General features: G+C 37.2%; 1 protein-coding gene across 11 annotated transcripts in view; it reads left to right on the top strand.

Annotated features, from left to right (window-relative positions):
- Positions 1–437: 437 nt before the first annotated feature.
- QKI (QKI, KH domain containing RNA binding) overlaps positions 438–25,536 on the top strand; it is a 157,811-nt gene continuing 132,712 nt past the window's right edge. For 4 of the 11 annotated variants that reach the window (XR_003534823.1, XR_003534822.1, XM_027686865.1 and 1 more), the window contains exon 1: positions 438–696. Coding sequence is in view for 8 of the 11 variants with exons in the window: in XM_027686865.1 (XP_027542666.1) it covers positions 555–696 (142 nt within the window). In the remaining 3 variants the exon portion in view is untranslated. Of the gene's footprint in view, positions 697–3,065; positions 3,118–8,970; positions 9,059–25,536 lie in introns of those variants that run through there. The other 7 variants (XR_003534818.1, XM_027686820.1, XM_027686810.1 and 4 more) reach the window with 4 other exon arrangements.

The raw sequence follows: 25,536 nt of genomic DNA, 5'->3' as shown, positions 1-25,536 counted from the left end.
AGCGGCGGCGGCAACAGCGGGGAGACACCGGCGGCGGCTCCTCGGAAGCGGCAGCCGCGCCAGCAGCGCCCGCCCGCCCCGCTCGTCCCCTCCCTCCCTCCCTCCCCCGCCGCGAAGACAGGGGGCAGCGCCGAGAGGAGAACCGGGCTCAGCGTGTGTGTGCGCGGGAGGAGGAGGAGGAGGAGGGGGGACACACCGAGGACTGCGCCGGCCGAGGGCGCACGGAGCAGGGAAGCAGCGGCGGCACCGAGAGGCGGCGGCGGGTCCTTGTGCCCGGGAAGGAGGGCGCAGCCCGCACGGGGGTTTCTACCGAGTTTCCTCTTTTTTTTTTTTTTTTTCCCCTCGGTCCCTGGGACTCAGCGGCGGGTCTGCGTTTGTCTCCGGATTTGAATCCTCCTCCTTCTCCTCCTTCCTCGGGGAAGCTCCCCTCCCCGCCCCCTCCCCTCCCCCACCGCCTCCCTGCCCGCCCGGATCCAGCCGGGCGCCCCGTGCCGCGGTCGCGTTGCTCGGCGTAGCTGCTGCGGGCGCTCGCCGTCTCTGCGCGGGCTTGGAATATGGTTGGGGAAATGGAAACCAAGGAGAAGCCGAAGCCGAGCCCCGATTACCTGATGCAGCTGATGAACGACAAGAAGCTGATGAGCAGCCTCCCCAACTTCTGCGGGATCTTCAACCACCTCGAGAGGCTGCTGGACGAAGGTAAAAGCGCTTGCCCGGCCGCCCCCTCCCCCGCCCCGCCGCCCTACCCTGCCTCCCCCGCTCCGGGGATCCTGCTCGCCCTCCCGCCCCAGCCCGCCTGGGCGGCGGGGGCAGCCCGGGGCCTGTTCCGCTCTCCCCGCTGCTCCCCGCACGCTCCCGGCCCCGCTGGGGAGCCTAAAACAAAGGGGAAGTGCGGGCTCTCCCCGCCCTGGCCGCCGCCGTGCGGTGCCGGGGGACTCGGGGAGCGAGTGGGAGGGGGAGAAGCAGCCCCGGCCGCGCGGGTCCCCGCTCCCCCCGGGAGGGTTTCCCCCCTTATTTTTTTCCTTCCCCTCCCCCCCCCTTCTCCGCACCATCTCCTAAAACCGGGGTAAGGGTAACCACGGCACGGAGGGGAGGGAGCGAGGAGAGGAGCTCAGGAATGCGCTCTGGGGGAAGGCAGGGAGGAGGGGAAAGGCTGGCTGGCGGCTGGCGCTCCCCTCCCTCCATCCCTCCCTCCCGCGGCGGCGGGGGACAGAGGGGTCCTGCCGGCGCCCTCGGAGCGCTCCGCCGCCCGGCCCCAGGGCCCCCGCCGGGGGGGGCGGCGGGTGTTTGGTTTCGAGATTTGGCTCTTCTGGAAGCTGCTTGGACTTGAATGACTAAGGCGGAGGGGGGCTGAGCTCTTTCTTCAGCTCCAGATCTACCCCACCCCGAACTGGCCACAAACTAATTACGGTTTTCCTATATCGCGAGGGAAGCGAGCAAATTCTTCTTTCAGCTACCCTTACCTTTTAAACAAACTTAACTTTAAAGACTCCTACGTGTGACTTTAGTGAAGGGGAAAAAAGGGTTACGAAATTACCTAGTCTACTCCTGCCAAACGTCCACCCCAGCCCCGCACCCGCTCCTGCCGCGGGGCGAGGGCTCCCCCCGCACCTCCCCCCATTTTTTCCCTAAATAAATTTCATTATGGTTAAGCTTTTACATGTAAATAATCATATTTTAGAAATAGAAAAGTATGTGTTGGGAACTTACCGTGTCCCATACGTTTTTCCACTACAGTAGCAGACCCACTGTGTTAAAAATAAGGTGATACACTTGTTCTTAGTATTTTAAATTCGCCTTATACTCGGGTTCACAGGTTTGTTTTTCTTGTCCAAGGCGTTTCCTTTCTTACAACTTTAAACCTAGGCTTTCTGGAGGGTTGGACCTGTTCGTTTAATCGTATGTGATAGCTTTGTAGAATACGATAAGGCCATAAATTATTTATACAGTTTTAACTTGTTGGGATTCTTAGTGTGAAATACTGATTTTTAAGATTTGGAGTTAGGATTCTTGTTTGCGGACGTATTCTTCCTCGCTAAAAGAAGTTTGGGAAGTTGTTGACCTCTGAAGATGAAAGAACTGGTTATATTTGGTAGAACAACTCCCCGCCCTCTCCCAAGACTGTAAAAATGAGATAGTGACTGTAGTACAACACAAAAAAAGCATATCGAGAAAATGCTACCTTCTGAAAGAAATGATAGAGGAATTTAAAAAAAACAAACCACAAACCTGGTGGAGAATACCAAAATATGGACTGTGGGAAGCAATGTAATGGGAGATTCTATTTTTATTTTCAAGACTCTTGGAGGAGTTTGAATTTATATTGGAGCACATGCGGACATGAAAAGTAAAACTATTTAAGACTTATGTTCTTGGTCACCACAGCAAACAACCTCCTCAGAATAGTTAGACTTACAATAAATATCACAAAGAAACTTGACTGAGAAGATTCTTTTATAGCACAAATGAGCCTTCCAGAGGCTTGATACTGGATTTTTAAATTCCTGAATCTCTTCAACTTAATGTATTTGGCCACAAGAGGCCCGGAGCCTTTTTTTTTTCTTTTTCCCCAGAGAACAAAAGGAAGGAAAAACATTTCCCAATGCAAAAGGACACTGAAAAAGGATTGTCTGAAATACTTACATCTTGTCATATATTTTGAAATATTGAAAACTCTGGAAGCCTGTTTGTGAAGTATTGGAGTTTCAAAATGAGGGCTCTCAAGACTCTTGCTGAAGAAGTTTAAGGACTGTGTTGGAACTGTTCGTCACACTCTTCTTCAAAAGAAAAATAAATAAAATACAATCTGTGTTTCTGAATAGTCTCTGGAAGAAGGCTACTATGCCTTTAAGCTTTTCTGCTTTTCCTGTTTACGTTGGCAATTGTGTGGAAGTATTGTGGAGGCAGAAAACTTTTTGGAATGTTGAAAAAAATGTTTCATGCAAATCTACTAAATTGCTTCAAGACTTCAAAATGTGAACACTAAGGGGCGCCAGTTATTTTTTTTTTTTTTCTGATGCGTGAGGCCAGTCTCTGAGCACCAGTGCTGACTCGGGCAGGGAAATTAACAGATCTGTTAGAAGATGCCAAAAATGACAAAATGCTTGTGGATTTGTGCAGGTATCGGTATTTGCATGGGCTTACATATACTGGGTGCTTACAGGCAGTATTACAGAGGTGGAATAGGCCACAGCAATGAACAGTTGAGAAGTTGGTTGTTTTCCTGTAAAGCGCTTATCCTGGTTCTCAGAGGGGGACTGTGTTAAATATCTTGAGCTGTATGCTACACTGACATTCTCCAGCAGAAGGGCTTAGCAATAGCAAATTACAGGTTTGCTAGAACAGTCTGCAAGATTTAGAGCACTTACTTAAAAGTGTATTATTTAATAGTTTCATCAGTTGTTTCCTGGCACCTTTGAGAATACCAAGTATTTGGGGCAAGTGTGTGTCTATGTAGATATATATATAGAATCTAAAAACAAGGTTACAGGGTTCACATTCCCTCTTTGTATCCTCTGCTCTGTAATTTCATTTCCTTCTTCTATTTATTGTTTTGTGTTTTATGTAGGTGGGGTGTTTTTTTTAGTTACTATACAATCATTTTCCTGAAGGTTTTGTTTGTTTGAGAAGAATAATATTATGATCAGTCATTGTCTTTTATGTTGTGTGCTGATCAAATTGAAGAAATAAAGTCACAACCCTAAGAATTCAAACAAATAAAACATGGAATTGCTTTCCCTACTAGAATGCTAGGGATTTTTTCATTATTATTATTTATTTATTGTTGCATGTCAGTATTTAAAAACAAAACTGAAATGGGCTTGTCATTACTTCTTGGAATTGTATGCAGGAAGAGAGAAAAATGGACCTGTCTGTTTAGGTGAGCAGTACATCTAATCTGGTTAGGTTAGAGAATGTACCTCTCCTTTTTTTGGGCCATTTATGTGCTGCATGTATTATCCAAAACACATTTTCCTTTCTGAACTCTATCCTAGTTTTTGATCTTTGAAAATTTTAGCGCTTAACTTAGTAGATGGTCTGTGCTTTATGGCATTTAGTTTTGAAAATCAACTTAAATGTAAGAGGTATATGGAGGAAACTTTTTTAAATGAAGAACTACTTTATAATAAAATATGAATGTCACAGTTTTGTTTGGATTACAGTTATTTTTCCATATGTGTGCTTTCTACTTCTTATGTGTAAATAAGGCTTTTGTGGATTAACAAGGATGTTAAAGTGCACATCATAATAACTAGGAAGCTGAATTGTTTTTATCAGACTAGTGCAAACCTGTGGGAAGAGAGGGCTCTTCCTGAATGTGGAATAGGCTGTATTTCCTGTAATTGTTTGCACCATCAAATGTGACCTGATTTTTTTTTTTTTTTTTGGGTGCTTAGGTTTCTCAGATACTAACTTTTATGATTTTAACCTGCATCGTTTTTTCTGACAACTTGTATATTTTAATGCTCCTCTTTGTGGGCAATGAGTAGAGTTGTTCCTGTTTTCTTTCACTAGTTTTTAAAAATTAGATTGGACGTTTCAAACTCCTCCATAGCAATCTGACCTGTTGAAATTAATGAGGTACTTTGGTTGTATTCTTTCAGCAGATTATGAAGAAATATACCTAAACTATTAACCGAGATCTGAGTAGTGTAATTCTTAAACTTGTGCTTTGTTTTCTTCAATCTGTAAGTGGTAAGACTGCTGCACCTGATCAGAATGTACATGGATCAGACCTGTGGTCTGAACTGCTTTTAAAAAGGTATTGAAGTGGACTTCATCAAGAATTCATTTTTCTTCAGTAAAGTATACCTCAAAAACTTACGTATTCCCGTTAAAACTGTGTTGAAGGTGACCTAAAAGTGTGTCTACCTTTAAATGTAAATTAAACCATGCATCTGTCTATTGGAGATTAATCTAATTTAGGCTGCCTCTTTCTGACTAATAGTTATAACAAAGCTATCTGTAAGATCGTCTAGGTAGGCAATGTGAGAATAAATTTTTCTTGGATGTTGCTCCCTCTGTTTAATTTGCTTACTTAGGAAAGTGCATGTGAACTTGCAGAGCCCAGTGCCCAAAACTGCAATTTTTGTGCCAGTCTCATTGTATTAACCAAAACATCTGTGTGAGTTAGGGCTGGTGCTGGAACTGAGTTCTCACTGAGAAGTTATCTAGTTACTTTTGTACATGACCTTATTGTTTGTGATTATGTAAATGTAGCCTGTGCTTAGCTTGGGTTTTGCTGACCTGTCAGGTTTGATGGAGGGGCATTGGCCACATTAGCATGTCAGTTTTTCAGTATTTCAGTTTTCCAGATCTTGCAATAAAACCCTATTATTTAATTTAAAAACCATACCTCTTAATGCAAATTTAGAAAGTGAATATTCTTTAGGATAAAGGCCTTATGATAGGTGTTTGCCCAGAGAGTCTCAGACTAATTTTTAAACTTTGTGTTTTAACGTTAAAATTGTCAAAACAGCATGCCACAGTAGCATTGAGTATTGTTTGTGTGCTGTTTATCACTAGTGCTCTTTTGATTAGTTCTTTAATCATCTCTAAAACTTAATGGTCTGAGGTGTTTTTCTGATTTATGATTGTCTTGTAATAACAAGGTTGTAAAACTTAGAGAACTTGTGTTCGAAAACTTTATAAGAACTGTTCTGAGGTGTGGTATTTGTTTTGTTGTTTGGTGTTGTTTTTTTTTTTAATACCTTGGCACAGCCTCTTATAACATCAGACCAAAAGCTCCATTGCACTTTAGAAAAAGTATGGGTTTTTTTCTTGTTTTTTTTTCTTTTTTGCTTGTGGAAAAATATTTAAATCTTCCCTCCCCCAGAACAAGTTCAGTTCTTTTTTAAAAAAAGTTATTTTTGGATCTGTATCTGCAGCATTTATAGTCACCTGGTGTGTAACTTAAAAGGGATATTTTTTTGACTGATATGAGTTTTAAGTTAGTAAAGCAGTTATTTTAAGCTCATATTTTGAAAGCGGTTTGTTCTCAGTTGCTTACTAATAATTGATTATTAAAATGTCTGTCATCAGATGTTTTGTTAAGTAAGGGTAACCACAGTAGACTCGGTTATGTACAAGAGCTGCTGACTTACATGTTAAATTGGGAAAGACCTATTTAAATTGACAATTTTTGTTTAGTGTTACTTGTTCCTTAAGGTTGGAATAGAGTTGCATTTTCCTCATCTGAAATTAAGTGCAGTAGTTTCTAAAATAACAAGTGTCTTATAAAAATCTCTTGCTATGGCTAGAAACAACTGACCAAGTACTGATTAGGGAGTGGCAAGTGATGCTTTCATAATGCATAAAAGAAAAAGATGAAGGTGTGTTGGTTAATATTAGAGTCTGAAAAAAAAAAAACCCCAAACCAACCATCAACAACTGAGAAAACTAGATTTTAGGAGAGCACTTAGAATACCCTAAGTATGAAAAGGAAGTTTGCATGCATTAAAAGATAGAAAAAAGTCACTGGTGTTTGATGAGTGCTTTGGGTGTGAAGAGAAGGCTAGACATGAAATGGATGGTTACTTCTCTAGGTTAGTAACTTCTTTTTAAGTCATTCTTAAACTCAAACTTTTTTACTCTGAGTACAGTGAACAATGCTGAGTCAGAAATGGAATGCTTACAATGATTTGAATTTGTGTAGACTTGGTTAGAAAAGCAGGTACATTTGAATTGTCTTTTAATTGCTGTTTGTAACCATAAAGGCTTCTCCTTTTTTGAGAATGCATACTGATGCAGGTATCCTGTTAATTAGATGTATTATTAGATGCTGATCTGGTATATATTCCATGGCTGACAGGATAGACCTGTGGTAATGTTAATTATCAGACCGTCCCGACAGCTCAGACTGATTGAAGTACAGCAGGAATCTGCCATGGAAACTGATGGTTTATATTTGACTGCTTATATGGAATGTTGGGGGGTGGGAGGGAGACGAGAGAAATATCTTGCCAGGAAAGCTGTGAAATAATGCAATGCCCTCACTCACTGACCCTTGTCTTTATTGAAATATAACTCACAACTTCTCATTCGGGCTATGTGAATTTTTCTGTATTGATTTTAATCATAATGCATAGTATGAAAATCTTTTGTTGATTCTGACATTTTATTGAATTTTAATAGCCCAGTGCTAAGAAAACTAGTAGGAACAGTAAAACTGCTGGTGTTTTTAATCCCATTATGGTTTATACAGTTGGTTAGTTCAGTAGTACCACACAAGTTACATCTGTGGGTTGGTAGCAGGAGGATCTGTGTCTGTGAGGGACATTGGAACTACTGTTTGAATCCTGAAACAGATGAGAGGTGTAATTTTTATAATATGAATTATATACCTTTGATAAGACAAAAGAGTGGGGTTGCTGAAAGTTGGGCAATGTTACATTTCTACTTTTGACTTCAGAAAATATCCTGTGTAACCTTGTACAATACAGTTAAAGTAATGTCCGGATTTGTGTTTCTTTTGGTTGTTTTTCTTGGAAATGTTTAATAGAAGTGGAGTTAGCTTTTTAATAGAGGAGCTTAGATTTTTGAGACAATTTATGCTTGAATGAGCAAAACAGCTGTGACAACTTTAAAGAGAAGTAATATCTGACTTCATTAGTAGAGCTGCCCCTCCAGTGTGTTATTCTTGCTTCCATTAAAAAGGTGTATTTTGCAGGCTGTGTGTGAGAACAAGAAGACAGTTCAAGTTAATGTGTAGTTATGTTACTTAAACGTGTTGTCTGAATCCAACACTAGAAGTTGCAGCTTCTTTGATCGCTGCAGTTATTTTAGCAGGCGTTAGTGGTCAGAAAAAGTGTGGTAATGCTAACAGGTTTTTTTATTTGTTTTATTCTCTGACTTAAAATATTGAGTAGAAGTTGAAAATACATTTTCAGTTACTTTTCATTTGAGAATTGATTTTTTTTATACTTGGTGTCAAATAGCAAATCTTGCTTTTCAGTTCAGTGTAAAAAAATCATTCTCTTGATGGGAAATGCCGATAGGTAGCTATTAATGTGCTTTAATGTTTTTGGTGGTGTATAGTTGAGTAGCACACTGGAAGTCAATTTTTTGAATCGCTTTAAAAAATATTTTTGACTGTTGTTTGCAGCTGCACTTGAATCCTTGTACTTTACACCATACTGTATTAGGGAAAATTTTCTGTGTTTCCAACACAGGGTGTACCAGAGCAAGTTTTTGGTAGTTCATACTATAATTGCAGTACTCCAGGAAGTGTCCAGGGGGAAGGGTCCTCAGGATACCCCTAATTAAAGGGCATAAGCCATGAAGCAATTTCCATGATAACTTACTGAAGTCTAAGGGTATTAATAGTTGGAGCAATTAACACTTCAGTGGTATATAACCGTATAAATGTTTATGCTGCTTTAAGACTTTGAAAAGGAAAAACATCCCAGCATGACAAACAAAATCTTGTTACTTTGCTGGGAAGTTACTTCAACATAATTCTAAGGAGTAACGCATCAGAACAGCTGCTGATGTCAGAGCAGAGGCAGGGGAAGATAATACAGTATTTTATACCCTTATCTGGTGGATCAGTTTCTGGCTTAAAAGGTCAGCTGATATTCTGTACTAGTCAGGGGTTTTTTGAGTTTGTTTTTGTGTAGTGTTGGCTTTCTTTTCAGACAGATCAGAGCTGTGATCTAACTCCCCATATGTGATCTCAGATGTGTTGGCACAGTGGCTGAGGTTGCTCGATACTGAAGATGTAGAGCAGAGCCTTGGGGAGTGAAGTACATTTGCTTAAACATTTACTTAGAAGTCTGAAACTCCTATTATTGTCAACTGATTGCTCATCTGGTCCATTCAGAATTTAAGGATGTGACTATTTTCAGACTAGCTGACACTAGATGGAAGTCAGACTTCGCTGAATTCTTTAAATCCTTTAGCTGTTGAAATAATGAACCTTCTTGGTATTTTTTTTAATTCAGATTAAAGAATTGTTTTAGAAATCTCCATAGCCACTGGCTGATCAAAATGTCCTGTCCTAGCTCCAGTATATTTTCTTCATTAATGTCTAGGAGATGGAATGCACCTGGAATCTTAAAAAGTAAGCAACAGATCTGCTAGCGCAAGTATTAATACAAACTTTATGTTCTGGTTCATGTATTTAAATTGCCGCTAAAGTAAAACGGTCAGCTCATGTTGCATAATGCTTCCATTTATTTATCAGACTTCGAAGCAGTAGCAAATCAGTTAATATTTTTCCTAATGCAGCTTAGTCTAATAACCTGCAAATAATTATATCAAAAGTTAATGCATAATTTTCAATTTTTAGATGCAGAGCAAGCCAAATCAACTTCTCTTTGCTGTGGTATCTTAGGTATCTTTGCAGGAACGGGGAGGAAGAGAAAAGGAAAAAAATTCTCTGACTCGTTGCTTTTGAGCAGTGTGGCTCACGTGTGCATACTGCTTTTAGTTAGTTTCAGTTTGATTGATTTTGAAGGAGGATGATATATACTCCTGCAGCAGAAAGCAACGTAGATGTTTTTTTTCAGAAAGCTGTCACACTGTCGTCAGCCCCCTGCCCCAAACTTACAAAATAACTTCGCTTGAATACTACACATACAATCTATTGACAAGAGTGTTCTTGTAGCAGTTGGTTTGTGTGTTAAAGCTGAAGGTTAAAATGCTGTAATAGGCCCAGCTGTCATGTTTAAAATGGAATGTTTTTGCTGTGAAGATTCTGTGCAGTGAGAAAGTAGTGTGTGTTAGATGTTGGTAGAGACAAGTTGTTGATAGTTCTTTAATTGCTTAAGTATCTTATCATCTATAAAGATAAGTATAGTCAGAGACGCTCATATACAGTCAGTTTATGAGGGAATTACTGCTGCTTTAAATCACTTGAGGCTTTTATGGAAATCTGATACTGCCTCTGAATCAACCTGAAGCAAGACTACATATACAGATTTTGTTCCCACTTTTCATGTAGTTATGTCAACTTTATGCTCAAATAGACTTGAACAAAATCTGGGCACAGATGACTTGTTAGGGATCAGAAATTTAATTCAAACCAAGATTTTATCAGTAAGGCTGATCATATGTGTATTAAAACATCTTCAGAGGAAGAATGATACTTCAGTACCTCTCAGGTATAAAATTAGTGACTGCAATTGCTTTCAGAAGAGAATTATGTTTGGATGTTTTAATAACATGTTTACAGAAATTTGAGTCATATTTTGAAATTTCTTGTTATGGTTTTTGCTGATTCTCTGAGGATAAATTTTATTTTTGTGACAAGACTAGTATAATCCTATATGGAAACAAAGCTTTGAGAAAAACATGACCTAAAAATCAAATCCACCTTAGAAGAAACAAACAAACTAAAAAGGTACAATTGGCTTTCTTGAGAAAATCTTATTAGGGTTACAGACTTGAAGAAAAATTTTTATTGAGACCTGTGGCATTTAAGATAGATACTGCCATTTTGAGGAGGAGAAGGGAAAAATCTTCTCTATAGCAACTTAATTATAGGGTTAATTGAAATTAAATTCTACATGGATCAAAGTATTTCTAATAATATGGGTGTAGCTTCCAGGGAAGGAAGGGATTGTGTGGAAGCTTTGTATGTAGGAAATGGGGTACATAAACCTAATGCCTATTGATTTAGTAACTGTATTTTATTCATAACTATTCATGAGGAATCCTGTTGGTTCCAAATGGGAGGTTTAATGCACACTGAGGGCACTTGGTAGTGCTGAGTTTTAATACTGTTAAGTGTCTTCAGAAAGATATTCTTGCGTCAGCCTCGGATTAACATAGGATGAATAACAGAGCAATTCATCAGCAAGGCAGCTCTGAAGAGTGTCAGCAAGAAAGCTGACGATGATGAATTGGACAGAAAGGGATGCTGCAGTAGAAAGCTGCTACAGCCAGCACTGGTGTGTTGAGGGATGGCATTTGGTATTTAGGTGTATGCTGGGTAATTAAGTGAGGAGGGACTGCACTCTCTTGCTTGGCTTAGTAGAAAAGAAACATATCCCTTCTACAATTTAAGAAGGTTACTAAATTCAACAGCTTAAAATGACAGATGGACAATTGGTTTGTAATTCATTGAAAAAGGTTTATGTCAGTCTTCAGTACTGACAATTGTGAGTTATGTTTTGCAGAGAGACTGGTGAACTTCCCTTGATGTTTGCAGTCTCAGCAACCTTATTTGGCAACTAAAATTTGGGTAAATTAACTTTAAGGCAGGTTTAGTTTATTCTGAACTTAATTTTCCTTCAAGTCCTGCACTAGCTTTTTTTTTGATTTCACAGTTTTCAGTTACTTCCAGTTACTTCAGTTACTGGTTACTTTCAGTTTTAATTTTTAATTTTTTCCCCCCAGGATAAAGAAAATAGTTGGGAATAGAGGGGGGATTTTCTTCTATCAGCCTAATAGCATAACTAAGTGTTTTTTATCATGTGCACAGGTCTTTCTAATCCCTTTTATTTAGCATGGTTTGTACTAAAATTGTTTTTGACTGCTCATTGTTATATCAAATTGTTGAACAGTTCATACATGAAGAACAGTTGAAAGTAATAATGTTCAAGTTCTTTACTTTATAGGGGCTCTATGCATGTTTTTTTTTTTTCTGACTGCTGACTGACTGTAGGTAATTAAACCTGTATGTTCAGGCTTTCTGAACCCCGAGCAGAATTCAACACTGAAATCCATATCAAAGACAAGCATTTCAGTATGTCATAGAGCAGTCATAACTAGTATAGTATAATGGTATATTATAGTATAAATTGCTGCACAAATCAAACTACATCTTTAGTACATTTTTTCTGGATTAAGCCTCTTGGCTTAAAGTTTTGAGCGGTTGTTGATAACTAAAATGTGTTCCTGAATAATCAGAAGGTTATTTTGATCTCTCTTTCTTCAAACTTTAATTGTGTGCTCTTAGTGTTAAATTTCAGATAGAAGACAGGATACTAATAAAGCAATAACATTTAAGGATCTTTTTTCTTAGTCTAGTCATGGGTTAGTAGTTTCTCCTAGTATGTGATGTAGTTGAAACACAGCTTGTGCTGCTATAAACTTTATCTTCCCCCCCCCCCATGGAAAGTGAAGGAATGAATATTGCTGGCAATGAAATTGGATAATTTCTAGGCTGTCAATTAATGAAACTTAATGCCACAAATATGGATGCAATACTTTGCACCTGTCAATATTGGTACAATGAAAAAATTAACACAAAGGAGACAGTACATTTTAAGAACATATTACTGTGCAACTACAAAAATTGTATTATATGTTGGTTTTAAAATGGCTAAATTGAACAGATCATTATATGAAAGGAACAGAAAAATCAGAATACATTTCCTTGAACTGAAATGTCTTTTTGCTCAGAAAATTATACTAATTTGCAAAAACAATGTAATTTTGTTAGCCCTCAAATATTATGAGATTATACACTTTATTTAGGAAAGGAGAATAATGGCAAGATATCAGGATATCTGTAAGTGTTGCAGTGTGAGATCTGAAGTAGCCTGTCATCTGGTTGGAAACATCTTTTTGGCAGAACATTTTCTTAGGAAAAGAGAGATGGAGATACTTCGTATTGAGGTTAGTGTTTGTACAATCTAATCAAGATTTCCTCTGTAATATCTTTTTCCATCACAATCTATGCTATTTTTTCTTGTGCTTGTCAGATTGAGCCACTTTAGCCACTCCTTGCCTATACCTTTTCTGACATAGCAAAGAAGTACAAAGCAGGTGTATCTCATTTTGCAGCACTATCACTGAAACTGTGCAGTCACTGGCACAAAAAGTAACATAAAGGAGGTGTTTTTTTTACCTAAACCTGTGTCTGAAGGGGTCGTATTTTTATATTGCATGAAAACAAAATAGTGTTTGATATGAGACCTTTGAGACCACTTTCTCTCTGAAGCAGACAGCATCTTTTTTTGTTTGCAAAGTTAATGGAGCTAAGTGAAAAGCAGTATGAGTTAATAAAATAGTGTTTTCCAACCTATTGTTTGCAGACCCACCACATATGAAGAGTGGCTGCAAATACGAAAAGAAAGTCTGTTGTTGGGAGATTTAAATAAGCTACACTGAGCCTTCACCTCTTTTGGGAACTTTTTGTTAGTATGTAAGTGAAAAAGGTTGAAGACCACTGATATAAAGGCATTCCGTTATAGCAATTGTCCTTGTCTGAGGGCCGAAATTAAAATTTGAAACAAGAAACTTCAAGGAGATCACAAAGTAAAATTGTGTTCACCATTATGTGTATTGAAACTTGTTTCATCTGTATGTATTTATTCTTTTTTAGGACTTCTTGCTGTTATATATTTACTGAACTAGTGAGTATGGTGATGTTTTCCCCAGAAGAAATGTAGAGGATCTAATTATATATCTATCTGTAGAGTTCAGTTTGCAACACTGGAACTCCAGAATATTAATGTTAATTGCTAAAAGTAGGTGTAAGAGACGTAATCTACTAAATTCTATTTGGCATGTTATTACTGTAGAATAATTTTAGTATTAAACTGTCTGTAAGGGCATCTCTGCCTTTCAATTTTAATTCCATTAAAATAACCACGTTGTTGTCATTTACAAACAGGGATATTAAAGGAATTTCCAGATGCTCAAGTACCTTTAGCTGTAAATATTTCAAGAAATATTTGTTGTTTGGGGTTTTTTTCCCCCAAGAGACAGCTCTGTGAGCTGATAGAACCTGTTATTTGATGTAATGAACTTGGAAAAAAAAGAACTGAAAAGAATTTAAACCCATTTAATACGTGGCAGTCGAGGTGCAGATCTTGCTTATGTAGTAAATCCATTCCTTAACTCAATCGTGAATATCTAATGTCTTAATTTATAAGGTTGTTCCTGGTGGATTTAAGAGATAGATGGGACTGCTGTAATTCAAATCTGTGTTAGAAACTTGTAAAATTCTGTTAAAAAATTACATGTGATTTTAAGTTAGTATTCAGTTTAAATATTGGATGTTTTATTTCTGTGGTGGGTTGCAGTTTTTCGACTGGCTAGTTTGTTTTAAAAGAGGCTGTTCTTAAACTCGCTCAAGTTTGTCAGCTGAAGAGAAAATTTATGATTCTGTAGCTACTCTGTAGAAACTTATCTTCAACACTCTAATTATGTAAGTAGCAGAGATCTTGGCTACCAGACTGGTAAAGTAAATATTGGTTTTGTTTTAATATTCTCTGTCTGTTTCTACCATGTGTGTATATAGACACAAGTACAGTCTGTCTCCTGTCCTCTCTCCCTCTTTCCCTCTTTTTTGCTTTTGTCATAGGGGTACTTGTTAATACCTCTCTCATAGTAGTGCTTAGTTATAAATGTTGTCTCAATGGACAAGATTTAATATTATGAGAAATCATGTTTTTTTCTGGATGTAATTAAAAGTTATACATCATATTGCTGTAGTAAAGCCAAAGGGGAGGAGGAGAGAATCCACTGTTTTAGTTTACGTATCTGGCAGTTTTTAATGTACTTTGATGAATGAAAATTTTCTCTTTATGAATGAAGAACATTTTCTTTTATCTTAGGAATATCAGAATTATTAATCCTTATTTTTAAGTGTTTTTGTTAAAAAATAAAACTGGTTTTAATAAGTAGTGTAAACAGATTTTTATTTTTTGAAAGCAAACAAAATTCATATTTAGTCTCCAAAAATCCATTATTCTTAAAATACAATATTAAAATTTACTTATGGAACATGATGGATATAATAAGACAAACTCACACACAGATTTTTTCGTGCTGCTTATTGCCTGTCTTCTCATATTTATTGGTGTCTTGCAGAGCACCTTCCTTGATAATAAACTCCATTTTAGTTAATTCTCCAGATTCTGACAAAACACTAACCCTTCTTTCATCATGGTTTCAGTTAGAAAAGCTCTGATCTCAGCTCTTGATATAATGGCAAGAGGTAAACACTGATGCTGCATTATCTTATCTAGTTGATAATTTCATCTAATAGTCCCGGAACTTGATGTGCCAATTGTTAAATGCACTGGGCTGTGAAATAATCGGAACTTCAGCTTGCAAATACCAAGCTATTGTTTTCAATAAAGTTGAGTTGAAATCTTTTCTACGCTGCATTGCAGTGGAAACCAATTAGTTACAGTGTGACAAGATGCCATTTTTTATTGCCAAAAGAAAGTTTCTGGTATTATTCTGCACTGTGAACAAATATTTGGCAGTTTTGGTTGCAGTTTAAGTTAATTTTGTAGACAAATGGGTCTGAAGAACCTTTGATTGTTTAACTTTGAAGTTCATGTTTATCAAGTGGCTTCTCAGATGATTTCTCTAATTTACAGTGCTGCTAATGCCACGCAATATGTACTTTTTAATAGTCACTGAAGTCTAGATGGCAGTTCCATTTAACCTCATGTGGCCCATCTGATACAGAACAAAACATCTCAGTTGTGCAAGGTTTAATAATTTAATTGTGCAAAATTTAATAATTTAAAAATGTGCCCAGAATTTACTCGGTGTTTTTTAATTTGACAGATATTGGAGATGGTTTAACATATTTTTCTTATATATTCAAAAGATGTGTAAGAGTTGGCCAGAACAACAGTGCTGCTGCTTTGAATATTATCTTCACTTTACATGGCCACATAAAGTGAAATGAGTAGTTGGTAGTTGGACTGTTGAGGCACATCAGCTTTGTATGAGATACTGTTTCCTTATCTGATAACAAAATATTTTTGAAAAATGGTGCACATGGTGAAAAATGCTCCTTTGGAAAAACACTACTGGTTAAAATAGCAGAGTAATAATTTAAATAAACTAATGTGTCATGCTGTGCATATAGATTGGTTACCTCTAATACGATTTGATTACCTCTCAGTGTGACTAATACAGTTGTTTCACATGCTAAAATTACATTCTTGTGCTTTTTTTGGTCAAATATTAAGGGCTTAATATTTTTAATTGCTTATTACATATTATCTTCTATTTTTTACTGTAATTTAGATTCTTTTATTCAATGAAGCCTAAACCAATATGAATTTAACTCCCATGCTTCATAAAGATTTGGCATGTGGCTTTCTGCTTATTTCTGTTTGTAGCTGTGACTTTGCTCAGTCTTTCCAGCAGTATATTTTTGTCTATAAGGTACAAAATTTATATTGCATCCCGCTTAGCTCAGTTAGCGTTTATAAAAAATAAGCAAATAAAGGTAGGACCTTTCCTTTGATAGTTATCAGAGGACGACATTAAAACATGTAGCATATTTTGCTTGAATTGTGGTTGTTCCTATGATTTCCGTATCAAGAGATGGAGAATATTCAGTATTTTTTAATGAGTATTTTTCAGCCTTGCCCAAAGACTTTTAGTGAGGAGGTGGGGAAAAAAAATCAGTGTAATTCTGAAAACAAAGTTTGTGGGAAAGAAAGGGACACTTTTTATGAAGAGAAAATGTATATTAAAAGAATCATGTAGAGTGCTTACTCAAAAATATTTGTATTTCAAGGTAACAATGTATTTTAGTAAGGAGTGGAAGATGTATGTGAAAGTGTAGTCAATATGAGGACTGATTTTATTCTTAGAAATATTTTGATTAATGCAAGTAGACAAGTTTAATGTCAACATACTTATTTTTAAACTGTTGACTTTTAAAAACTCTTAATGCAGGAGGTGTAATGGTGGCTTTTACTGAAAAAGTTGAACTAAAGGTACCACCTGTGAAGAACTTCCTCTGAGGTATACCTGCTGTTAGGGCTTTTTCAGGTGAGCGATAGGTCCTTGCATTACATTGGAGCCACTAATGTCTGAATGGATGTGATGGCTGCTTTGGAATGATGCTGCTGTTAGCAGTGAAAAATGTCTTCCTTACGATTCTTGTGCAGCAGGCTGTGGAGTGCAGCACATTTTTATAATAAAGGTGATGAATTTAATCGCAAACTGGCAGCCAAATGGAAATTGCAGACCTTGATACTGGGAGAAAATTGCCTATAAAGCAACTCCTGAGAGAGCAGGCTTTAAATTTATCCACCCATTTCGACATTGAGGAGAACACAGGAATTGCAGGGTATTTGCTTGGCCTCTTTAGTTCAGATGGATGATACGTCATTCTTCCTTTATTTAAGAACTGGTAGTGTTGCATTGTTGGTTTGTTTTTAATAATAAAAAAAGGCCTTGGTGCTTAAACTTTACGCAGTAAGGAATTTGGAAAAACCTATTCCTTTATTAGCTTGATATTTGCTCCTATTATAAAGTAGGACCTAATGTGCATAATTAATTGGAACACACATTTTCCCTTGTGTCACATTTAACCCTAGTGTGATTTAACATTTAAAAACCACATATCCACACATTTGAAGACTGTTTGCATTGAAGCAGTTCTATAAATAATTTAACTGGTCTTGAAGTCCCATTGGAAGTCTCTAATAGTATGTTAACATAATTTTTGATAGAGGCACAGCATTTTTAAAAATTGTTGGTACTGATACATTTCAGTGAATTTTAATCCCTTATATTTAGTAGTGCTAAATGCTGATGTTCTTCCTGTCTAATAACTGGGAACTGAATGTACAAATATGATTCCCATATATGATGGACACTATATTTAAAAAAGACAACAAAATATAGTTTAAGGAGCTTACTAAAAGATGGTGTATTTATCATCTGTTCATAGAAAGAGTTGCACATAATTGTTTTAGAAATAGATACTTTTACTGAACTCTTAACCAAATGTCCGCACTACAACACTGCCATTTTGGGTGTCTTGAGAGGTGATCATCATTCAGGTGGAAGAATGAATAGCATTGGATTTGATCACTGACTTTAATATGAAGAGAATAGGAACGCTTAATGTTAAGACATCGGGTGTGGCATCTGGTAAGTATGTTCTTTCAAGTATTTCATTGGTCCAGTTTCTCGTCTTAAAAGACGTGAGAAGTATGGTCTGTATTAGAATGATTCTCTTGGTTATATAATCCCTAAGGTAAAAAATGGCCAGATTTCTTGGCCAACATGAAGAATCTTTTCAGTTACTATATGAAAGAAGAGATGCTCATTTCTTGTTCTTGATTTGATTTTGTTATGCCCTTTAGAAAATCAAATCTGTTACCATTTTCCGATAGGTTTTATTATTTTTAATAATAATAATAATAATAATTATTATTATTATTAGTTTGTAAAATAAAGCTTCCTGATAGGTAGTACTCTTAGTACTAGAAGACATGATGAAAACAGTTGAGCCTTATTTTGGCAGTTATTGGAAGTCTGCCACACACCATATCTGTAGTTAATGAGTAATTCATCCGTATTCCTTTACTTAAAGCATAGACTTGTAGCAAAATAGAATGCGTGGTTGGCAAATTCTTGACTGTATTTTACCATATTGAATTATTTCTATTTTTCTGTAGAAAATATAGATTGAAGTTCCTATAGAATATATTTTCTATATACATTTCTATATTTTCTGGTCATGGGAAAAACATGACCTAACTTGCTTTAGAAATGTGCAGTAGCATTTATAATCTTGTTTTATGCTGTAATAATGTTCTAAGACTGCAGTAGATTCAAATGAACCTAGTAACTGGAATTCCACACTTTGTTGTATGAGGGACTAACTTTCCCTTAAAACTCTTACCCCAGGTGGACAAGTTAAGATATATACAGGCAACCAGAGTTAGCTGGTATAACATTGACTCCTGTTCTTATGTTTCTATTGCCTTCTGACTGTAAGCATTCAGAGGCACCTGTTCAATTAGGAAAGACCAAGTATGGGTCTTGAATAGAGCTGAAAATGGCATGTGTTTGCTGAGTTAACAGAAAAAGAGATTATATCCAACCTGTTTACTTCAAGATAACTGTAGTACCTCATTTTGTTTTAGTTACTGGTACACCTTGGAAAGAAGTGATGAAGGATAGTTTTGAACTAATTCAGTAGTTTGATGATGCAAAAAGTAGATTCTTGTTTAGAAAGGTGTCCCTGTTACTTCTCTCTGCTAATTGTGGCATTCAGTGAATTCTTTAGTGACCTGTTTCAGCTCAGTAACCTGGAAGAAAGCTAATCAAGCAAACCAGAAAATGTAGGAATAGTCTCTTGCTCAATTAATGACTTGAATTGGCCTACTAAGGCAGAAATGGTGTGAGAGATGTTAAGGAACTTCATTTTCTAACAGCGTTGTGCTGTTAAGGTTAGTAACTCTTCTTACCCTTCAAAGGAAGAAGTGGTAGAGCAAACCTGACTTTTTGGAGTAATAGTCCAGGTTTCTGATTTCTTCTGGAATTTGGTGTATAATTTGGGATATGTAGTCTCCTTCCTCCAGGGTAGTGAACTTTCTTGTATTGTCATTTTTTTAATCTATGTTTTACAACTTTCTCAAGATATGCAATTCTTTTCTGGCGTGAGTGGTGTCTTGCCTTTTTAACTATGCTTTTCTTTTTCTGTAAAGAGAGCAGCTCACTGTGATTATTCTTATTTGGTTATGATTAACCTTATTTTCACTGTTCTTTCTTCCTGTCGGTTCAATGTCTGTGTAGACTTAACCTTCTGTGTTGCCATTCACCTTTGCTAAGTTTCGGATTAAAAACAAACGTAAAACCTAAAATCCAAAAGAATTTTATATCCTCTTAAAAATGAGTTGTAACTCATATTACAACTGATGGTAAGATGTAACAAAACTACGAGTAGTAACATTTTACTCTCAGTACAATGTATGATTAATGCTCTGTTACCTTCAAACAGTGTAGATCGATTTTTTTTTTTTGAAGTTAATTTTTTCCTACTGGTTTTTGTTTTTATGCGTAGATCAACACAGAGGAAATGCCTGTCAAGGAAATGAAGGATATTCTAACTTCTTGTCACTATTTTTTTGTATGTGGTGCACTTATGAGCTCTTATGGTCTATTTCCAATAACAGTGTTTATGTTGCTGTTTACCTGCTTCAGTTGCATGAAGTCACCTTTGCAGTTTGGCAGTATTGTCTGTATTATATCAAAATGGGTTTCCTTTTGCTGCCTTCATTTGATCCAGTGTGGTTTTCACCTTGAGTTTAAACAAGGGAAATTGTCTTGGTTTACTTTCTTTGTGCCATTCATCCTATCTTGTCTTCTTTATCTTTTCACTAAACTGGTTTTTCTAGGTCTGTTCTTGTAACCATATATATTATACTGCGTACTTCCACCTCATTTTTCTGCTTCCCTGTATTGATACCTACATCATAAGCTTTCAGAAAGAGCTTTTTCTTTCGATTAAGGTGAGAGATTCTCTACAGAGCGCAGTACAGAAGGTCTTGCTGTTGTAAACTGCAATGAAGATCGTCTGTGCCTTTGGATTTTCTTATTTATTTAAACTTCTGTGTTCTGTGCTGCATGCTTACTCTGTAATGGTAATATTCTGCTTTTTTTTTGTTTTCTGTTCTGTTTCTTTAGGGGTCCTAAAATTAATTATTTATTAAATGTCTTTGTTATGCTACTCAAAATGGTGTGGACTTTTTTCCGAATTGTTGCTCTTGAACCTTAGCATTGTGTATAGGAGAGCACTTTTTTTTCCCCTGCTCTATTTACTTCGTATTTACTTCGTATTTACTTCGTATTTACTTCGTATTTACTTCGTATTTACTTCGTATTTACTTCGTATTTACTTCGTATTTACTTCGTATTTACTTCGTAGCATTGGGTTTAATCTGCTAAATTTTGTATTTCTGTCCTCTTGAAGAGACTCAATCTATTCTAACATTTAATAGCTTTCATAGGTATAATTTACCGAAGCCTTACCATTCATAGTTTAGATTCTGTTTTGCTTTGTTGACTGAATTTTTAAAGCTCTATTTTCAGTTTGTTTCTAGTAAATACATATCTAGGCATTTGTCGTTAAGGAAGACTTTTAGATAGGGCATCTAGTCATTCCCAAGTTAAAGAAATGATCTGTGCATCTGATAGTGGGCCGAAATGAGTTAAATTGAGAAGTAATGTCTTTTGAGAAATCTTTATGAAAGTCTTGGAAGTCCAGTTTTGTTCTTGATATTTCATTGAGGTGTTTTTAAGAAGAAAAACATCTTCCCTCCCTCAGCTTTTTTTATCCTTCAAGTTCTTAACCAGATGTAAAAGTTGTGTTAGAAGCAGATTATTTAAGAAAGGATTGTTTAATTAGTACTGTTTGTTTATTGAGGTGGGGGTGTGAATCTGTAAAAATTAGAGTTGCCTTTTGATTACTTTTCTTGCAGGAATGGAAAATTAATGGAAGGATGTAGGAAACTGAATTTACTTCCCAGTTTTACCAGTTGCTGATATTTCCCTGAGTGGACAAAAGTTAGTTTACTGAAATACAGAAACAAAGTAAATTTTAATAAATGTCTCCAATGCAAGCTATGTGGTTCACAGTCTTGAAATAATTTGGGAAAGTCTTAGAAATATTAAAAGCAAGCTGCTTAAGTACACAGGCCTCTTAATTTCATTGCAGAATGTGCTTCTATGTTGATATCAACTGAAAACTTTAGTTTAGGATCTCCTCCCAGTACTGGAAGTTGTGAGGAGGTGTCCAGATGCTTCATCATGCAGTCAGCAATATCTCGATGTTTCACTTAAATTTTATTACTGACCTAAAGGAGGGATGTTGCAGGTGACAGAGATTATTCTCAGAGATGTTGTGGTGGTTTCTTTTATTGATTTTTAATTTGCTCCTTAAGGAGGAGTTGGGGGATTATGCCAGCCACTTACCTAAATGGAGTGCAAAGCTCCCACTATTCATGTCGCCTGTTGAAATGCACAGCTGCAATTTGCAGTTCAATGTTTTGTTTTTTTTTTTTAATTTTTAGAGTAATCATAATAGTTGGTACTGAGGCTGCTGGTTTTCAAAATGGAAAAAAATAAAACAACTAAGATGTTTTCATTCAATACTCATCACAGTAGTGAGGGAAACTTAGAGAATATACTCATGTAAACTTTTCATGTCAAGCTGAAATGTATTCAGCATGCATCCAGGCTGTTTTGAACAGTAATTATAACTAGTGTTACTGGTTGTATTTCTAGTTCTTTGCTACACTGTATGGAGCTTTATAGACTTTACCTAGAGTGCTTTTTGATACTTAAAAGAACACTTTAGGTGTTCCATGTTCTATAGGAAAATCACGTTGAAATGAGTTTTCAGTGTCAGTGATGGATAGAGGACCCCAAAAAGCTCTTCTGTGCTCTTCTATGTTTTTTTTTCCTGTTTGTTCAGGTTTCATTTTGGTTTGTTGGGGGTTTTTTGTGTTTGTTTTTTTTTTTCCTCAGCACAATGTAATTGAAAGCAGTCAAGCTCTTACCAGATGCTCTGCAGGTCTAGTGGCAGGAGGGGATTGCCTATTTGCCTTTGCTTTTTTCTTTATCCTTCTAAGATGACTTTAAAAAAAAGATTGTTTCCCCCTGCAGCCAGTATGTGAGAGCGGGTTAAAGAGTTAGAAAGAGACAGAAAGTAGCAGAAAATAAAGCCTGAAAGGCTGTTTCAGGTTTTGGTTGCTTTTGTACTCAAAGTTTGTAAAAACAAGTCTTGAATGTTAAATGGAGAAAGAAAATGAGACTTTTCCACTCCTGCTCAACAGAGTATGTGTTAAAATTTTATTTCCCTTCTGGTAATGTAGCCGTAGCTATATACTATTAGTAGTCGTGCATGGCTATGACTTTATGAGCAGTGGTTCATCTGCTCAGGCAGAATATAGTTATGGCAATTAATGTTGGAAGCAGCAGTGTAAGCAGTAGTGTAAGTTAGTGTGTAGTTGAGGCCTCATCTTGGTTCCATTTTGATACTCTGTATTTAAAGTTGAAATACATCTTGGCATAGTGGAGAGCATGGTGGTGGTTTAAGGGGGTGGGGGGAAAGGCAGGGAGGGATGTTTCTGTGGGTTGTTTGATGTTTTGTTTTTTTAGCAGGAGGTGGTTTTCCTTTAGATACACAAGATAAACCATGAAAGAAAATTCAAATAGTGACTGTGTAAGCAGGCTAGCAAACACTGTCACATTGAAAAGAAATATATTGCTAATATGATACCAGTAATCCTAGTATTTCTGGTGCATAAGTTGAAATCCTGTTTTAGTCAGTCAGAGTATGGGTGTGCTTCTGAAGAAGTGTATGAATTATGTAATGTAAAGCTGCAGATATGATCTCAGGTGCTATCATATATATTTTAAATAGCTCTGATACAGCTTTTGGTTAGGTTGGATTACATATTCCACTAAATGACCTCTTGTGTTGTATTAAATTTGCAGAACTACCTAAAGCTTCTCATGCCAAGTGTGTAGTTTAGGCTTCAGTTAAAGCAGTGACAAAGTTTTCAAGAATGAACATGGGGAAAAAGTCCTAGTATTTTAAAACAAAATACTCCTGAAAAATTTTCTGTGAGAGGTTGCTAAAGTGAGTGCTTTTGTCATTTTGTCTGGAAGTCTGCTAGGTTTAAATGAGATAGATCGCATGTTTGCATTTGAGCACTTAAATGTCCAAAAAGATTATCCTGCTGAGGTTATGCTGCACTTCCATGAAGTTTCTCTTACTGAGCTATCTTATAGGATAGGCAAGCTTTATTCCAGCCTGAGAAAGCCATGTAACTGCTGCTGTTAGTTTCTGTGGGTCTGGGGAATGGGCTTGAGAGAATGGACTGAGTTTCCCATGTTGTAAGCAAAAGCTTTGTTTCTTGTCGAGTCTCAGCTTTCAAGAAGGAATTGTTTGTTTTAAACAGGAAGATAGTATTAGGGCAACACAGTCTGGTGGTGTAGCAATCCTTCATAGTTTGTGGAGGTAGAAGGGGATGTTGGGCGGAAACTAGAACTAACTGAAGGAATGAAGAATTGTGTCTTCCATAGGCAAAAAATGTGACAAGTATGGAGAAAAGACAGTTTGGGAGTAGGAGAAGGTTTGGGATGATGAAAACAGGCAAAAAGTATGTGTCTGCTACAGGAAACTGCTTTCCAGAGCCTGGAGTAAACCCAGAGTTTTGGAGTCTTGCCATGTCTTTGCTGTCAGGAAAGATCTGTGAAACCCAGAGGCAAATTGTCTCATTCCTCCTTGCTGCTGGACAGTATCTTCTTCTGCTGTCAGTTAATACCTTATTTCATGCAGCAGAGGTCTTTGAATGGAAAAATGCCAGCCTAGCTGACTGGTTGAATTTAGCAAGTTGCCAGATATGAGTACAGTTGTTTTGTGGCAGTATAAACTGATCCGTAAGATGCACACAGACGAGAACTTTCAGACATGCTTGTTTTGGAAGAGTGATGTTTCTGATATTGGGGAATTTCAGGCAGCGGTTATCTGAAGTGTTAGGTTTTTTTGTTTGGTTGGGTTTTTTTTTACTCCCCCTTTAAAGGAGTAAGGACCAGAGCTGCCTCTGTGAGACTTGCAGTGACCTATCATCTTGCTACTGGATTTGAGTGACTATCACAGGTGACTTGTAGAATAACAAGCTTATTAAGTAAGGAAGAGGAAAAACTGATCATACTTTTAGTTAATGAAAAACAGTCACAATTACCTGAAAACTTATTATGCTGTGTATGTGTATTGTGCTGGATTTTTGCTATCTCAAAGTAAATATCTTGTAAAAACGAGAAAAACCCACCAAAGTCATCTACATAGAGAAGATTTATTTCATAAAGGATCTGGATGCTTATTAAACAGACTGTTGCGCCCTGTGCTGGTTTAAAAGTAAATTGGCAGAAGAAACGAACCCAATTGCAGAGAGATGACAGGTCAGAGTACAGATTACAATTTACTAAAAAGATTACAATAAATACGATGATACTGAGAAAAACTGTTTTACCCCAAAAGACAGATGTAAAACTCAGCACCCTGGGACAAGAACAGAATGGTGTTCGTTGGCCCCTGTGCTTAGCACCATGCGGTCTTCCGGGTGCAAAATAAAAGGAAAGGAAACCTGTTGATCCAGATGTTGATCGCAGTTTTGTTGAGTGTGGCAGTCGCAGTCCTGTTGAAGTTCTGGTCCTCCTCTGGATCTGATGAGTGGTACCAGAAGTCCCAAACCCCAAAGATTGTGTATATATGCTCAGGTTCAAGTGGCAAAGCCCAGTACCTCCCACACGGCGGGGAGTTTCACAATGAGTGATTTAACTCTGTGAGTTGTGGGATATTTTTGGAATCTTGGATGGTCTAGGTCATTGCAGCTGCTTATTATGCCAGTCCAAGGTGGCCCATTAGCAGAGATGACCCCTCAGGCTGTGTGTGAAGGTGTTAATGCCTTTCCGGAGGGGAATTATCACAGCTGAGTCATTGGTGTGAAGAAAAAGAAACCTCCCCTGCCTGGAAGTTACATGTCCTGTAACTAGGACATGCCCTTAAAGCATTGTAAAGTCATGTTTTCTTTTTTGGTAAAGTACACCAAAACATGCTCGAAGTGTATTCAGCTTTCATCTTAAATGTTAAACATGTGCACTGAGTGTTTTAACAAGTATTTAAGTTTGAGATATGTTTTCTAGAATCAATTGTCTTAAATATAATAGGGCAAAAAAAAATCACATCTTTGATTTCTTTATAGTGTTTAATGGAATTGTTCATAAAGGTCTCTTTCCCTGAAAATTGGGATTCCTCAGGCTTTTTAGAAAATGCCTCTTGGTGTTGAACAAGAAAATATT

This window comes from Neopelma chrysocephalum, unplaced genomic scaffold, assembly GCF_003984885.1.
Source record: "Neopelma chrysocephalum unplaced genomic scaffold, ASM398488v2 Primary Assembly neopelma1_23, whole genome shotgun sequence".
In the NCBI taxonomy this organism is placed as follows: domain Eukaryota; kingdom Metazoa; phylum Chordata; class Aves; order Passeriformes; family Pipridae; genus Neopelma; species Neopelma chrysocephalum.
The sequence above is the reverse complement of the archived record's forward strand: the minus strand, read 5'-3'. Positions and strand labels throughout refer to the sequence as shown.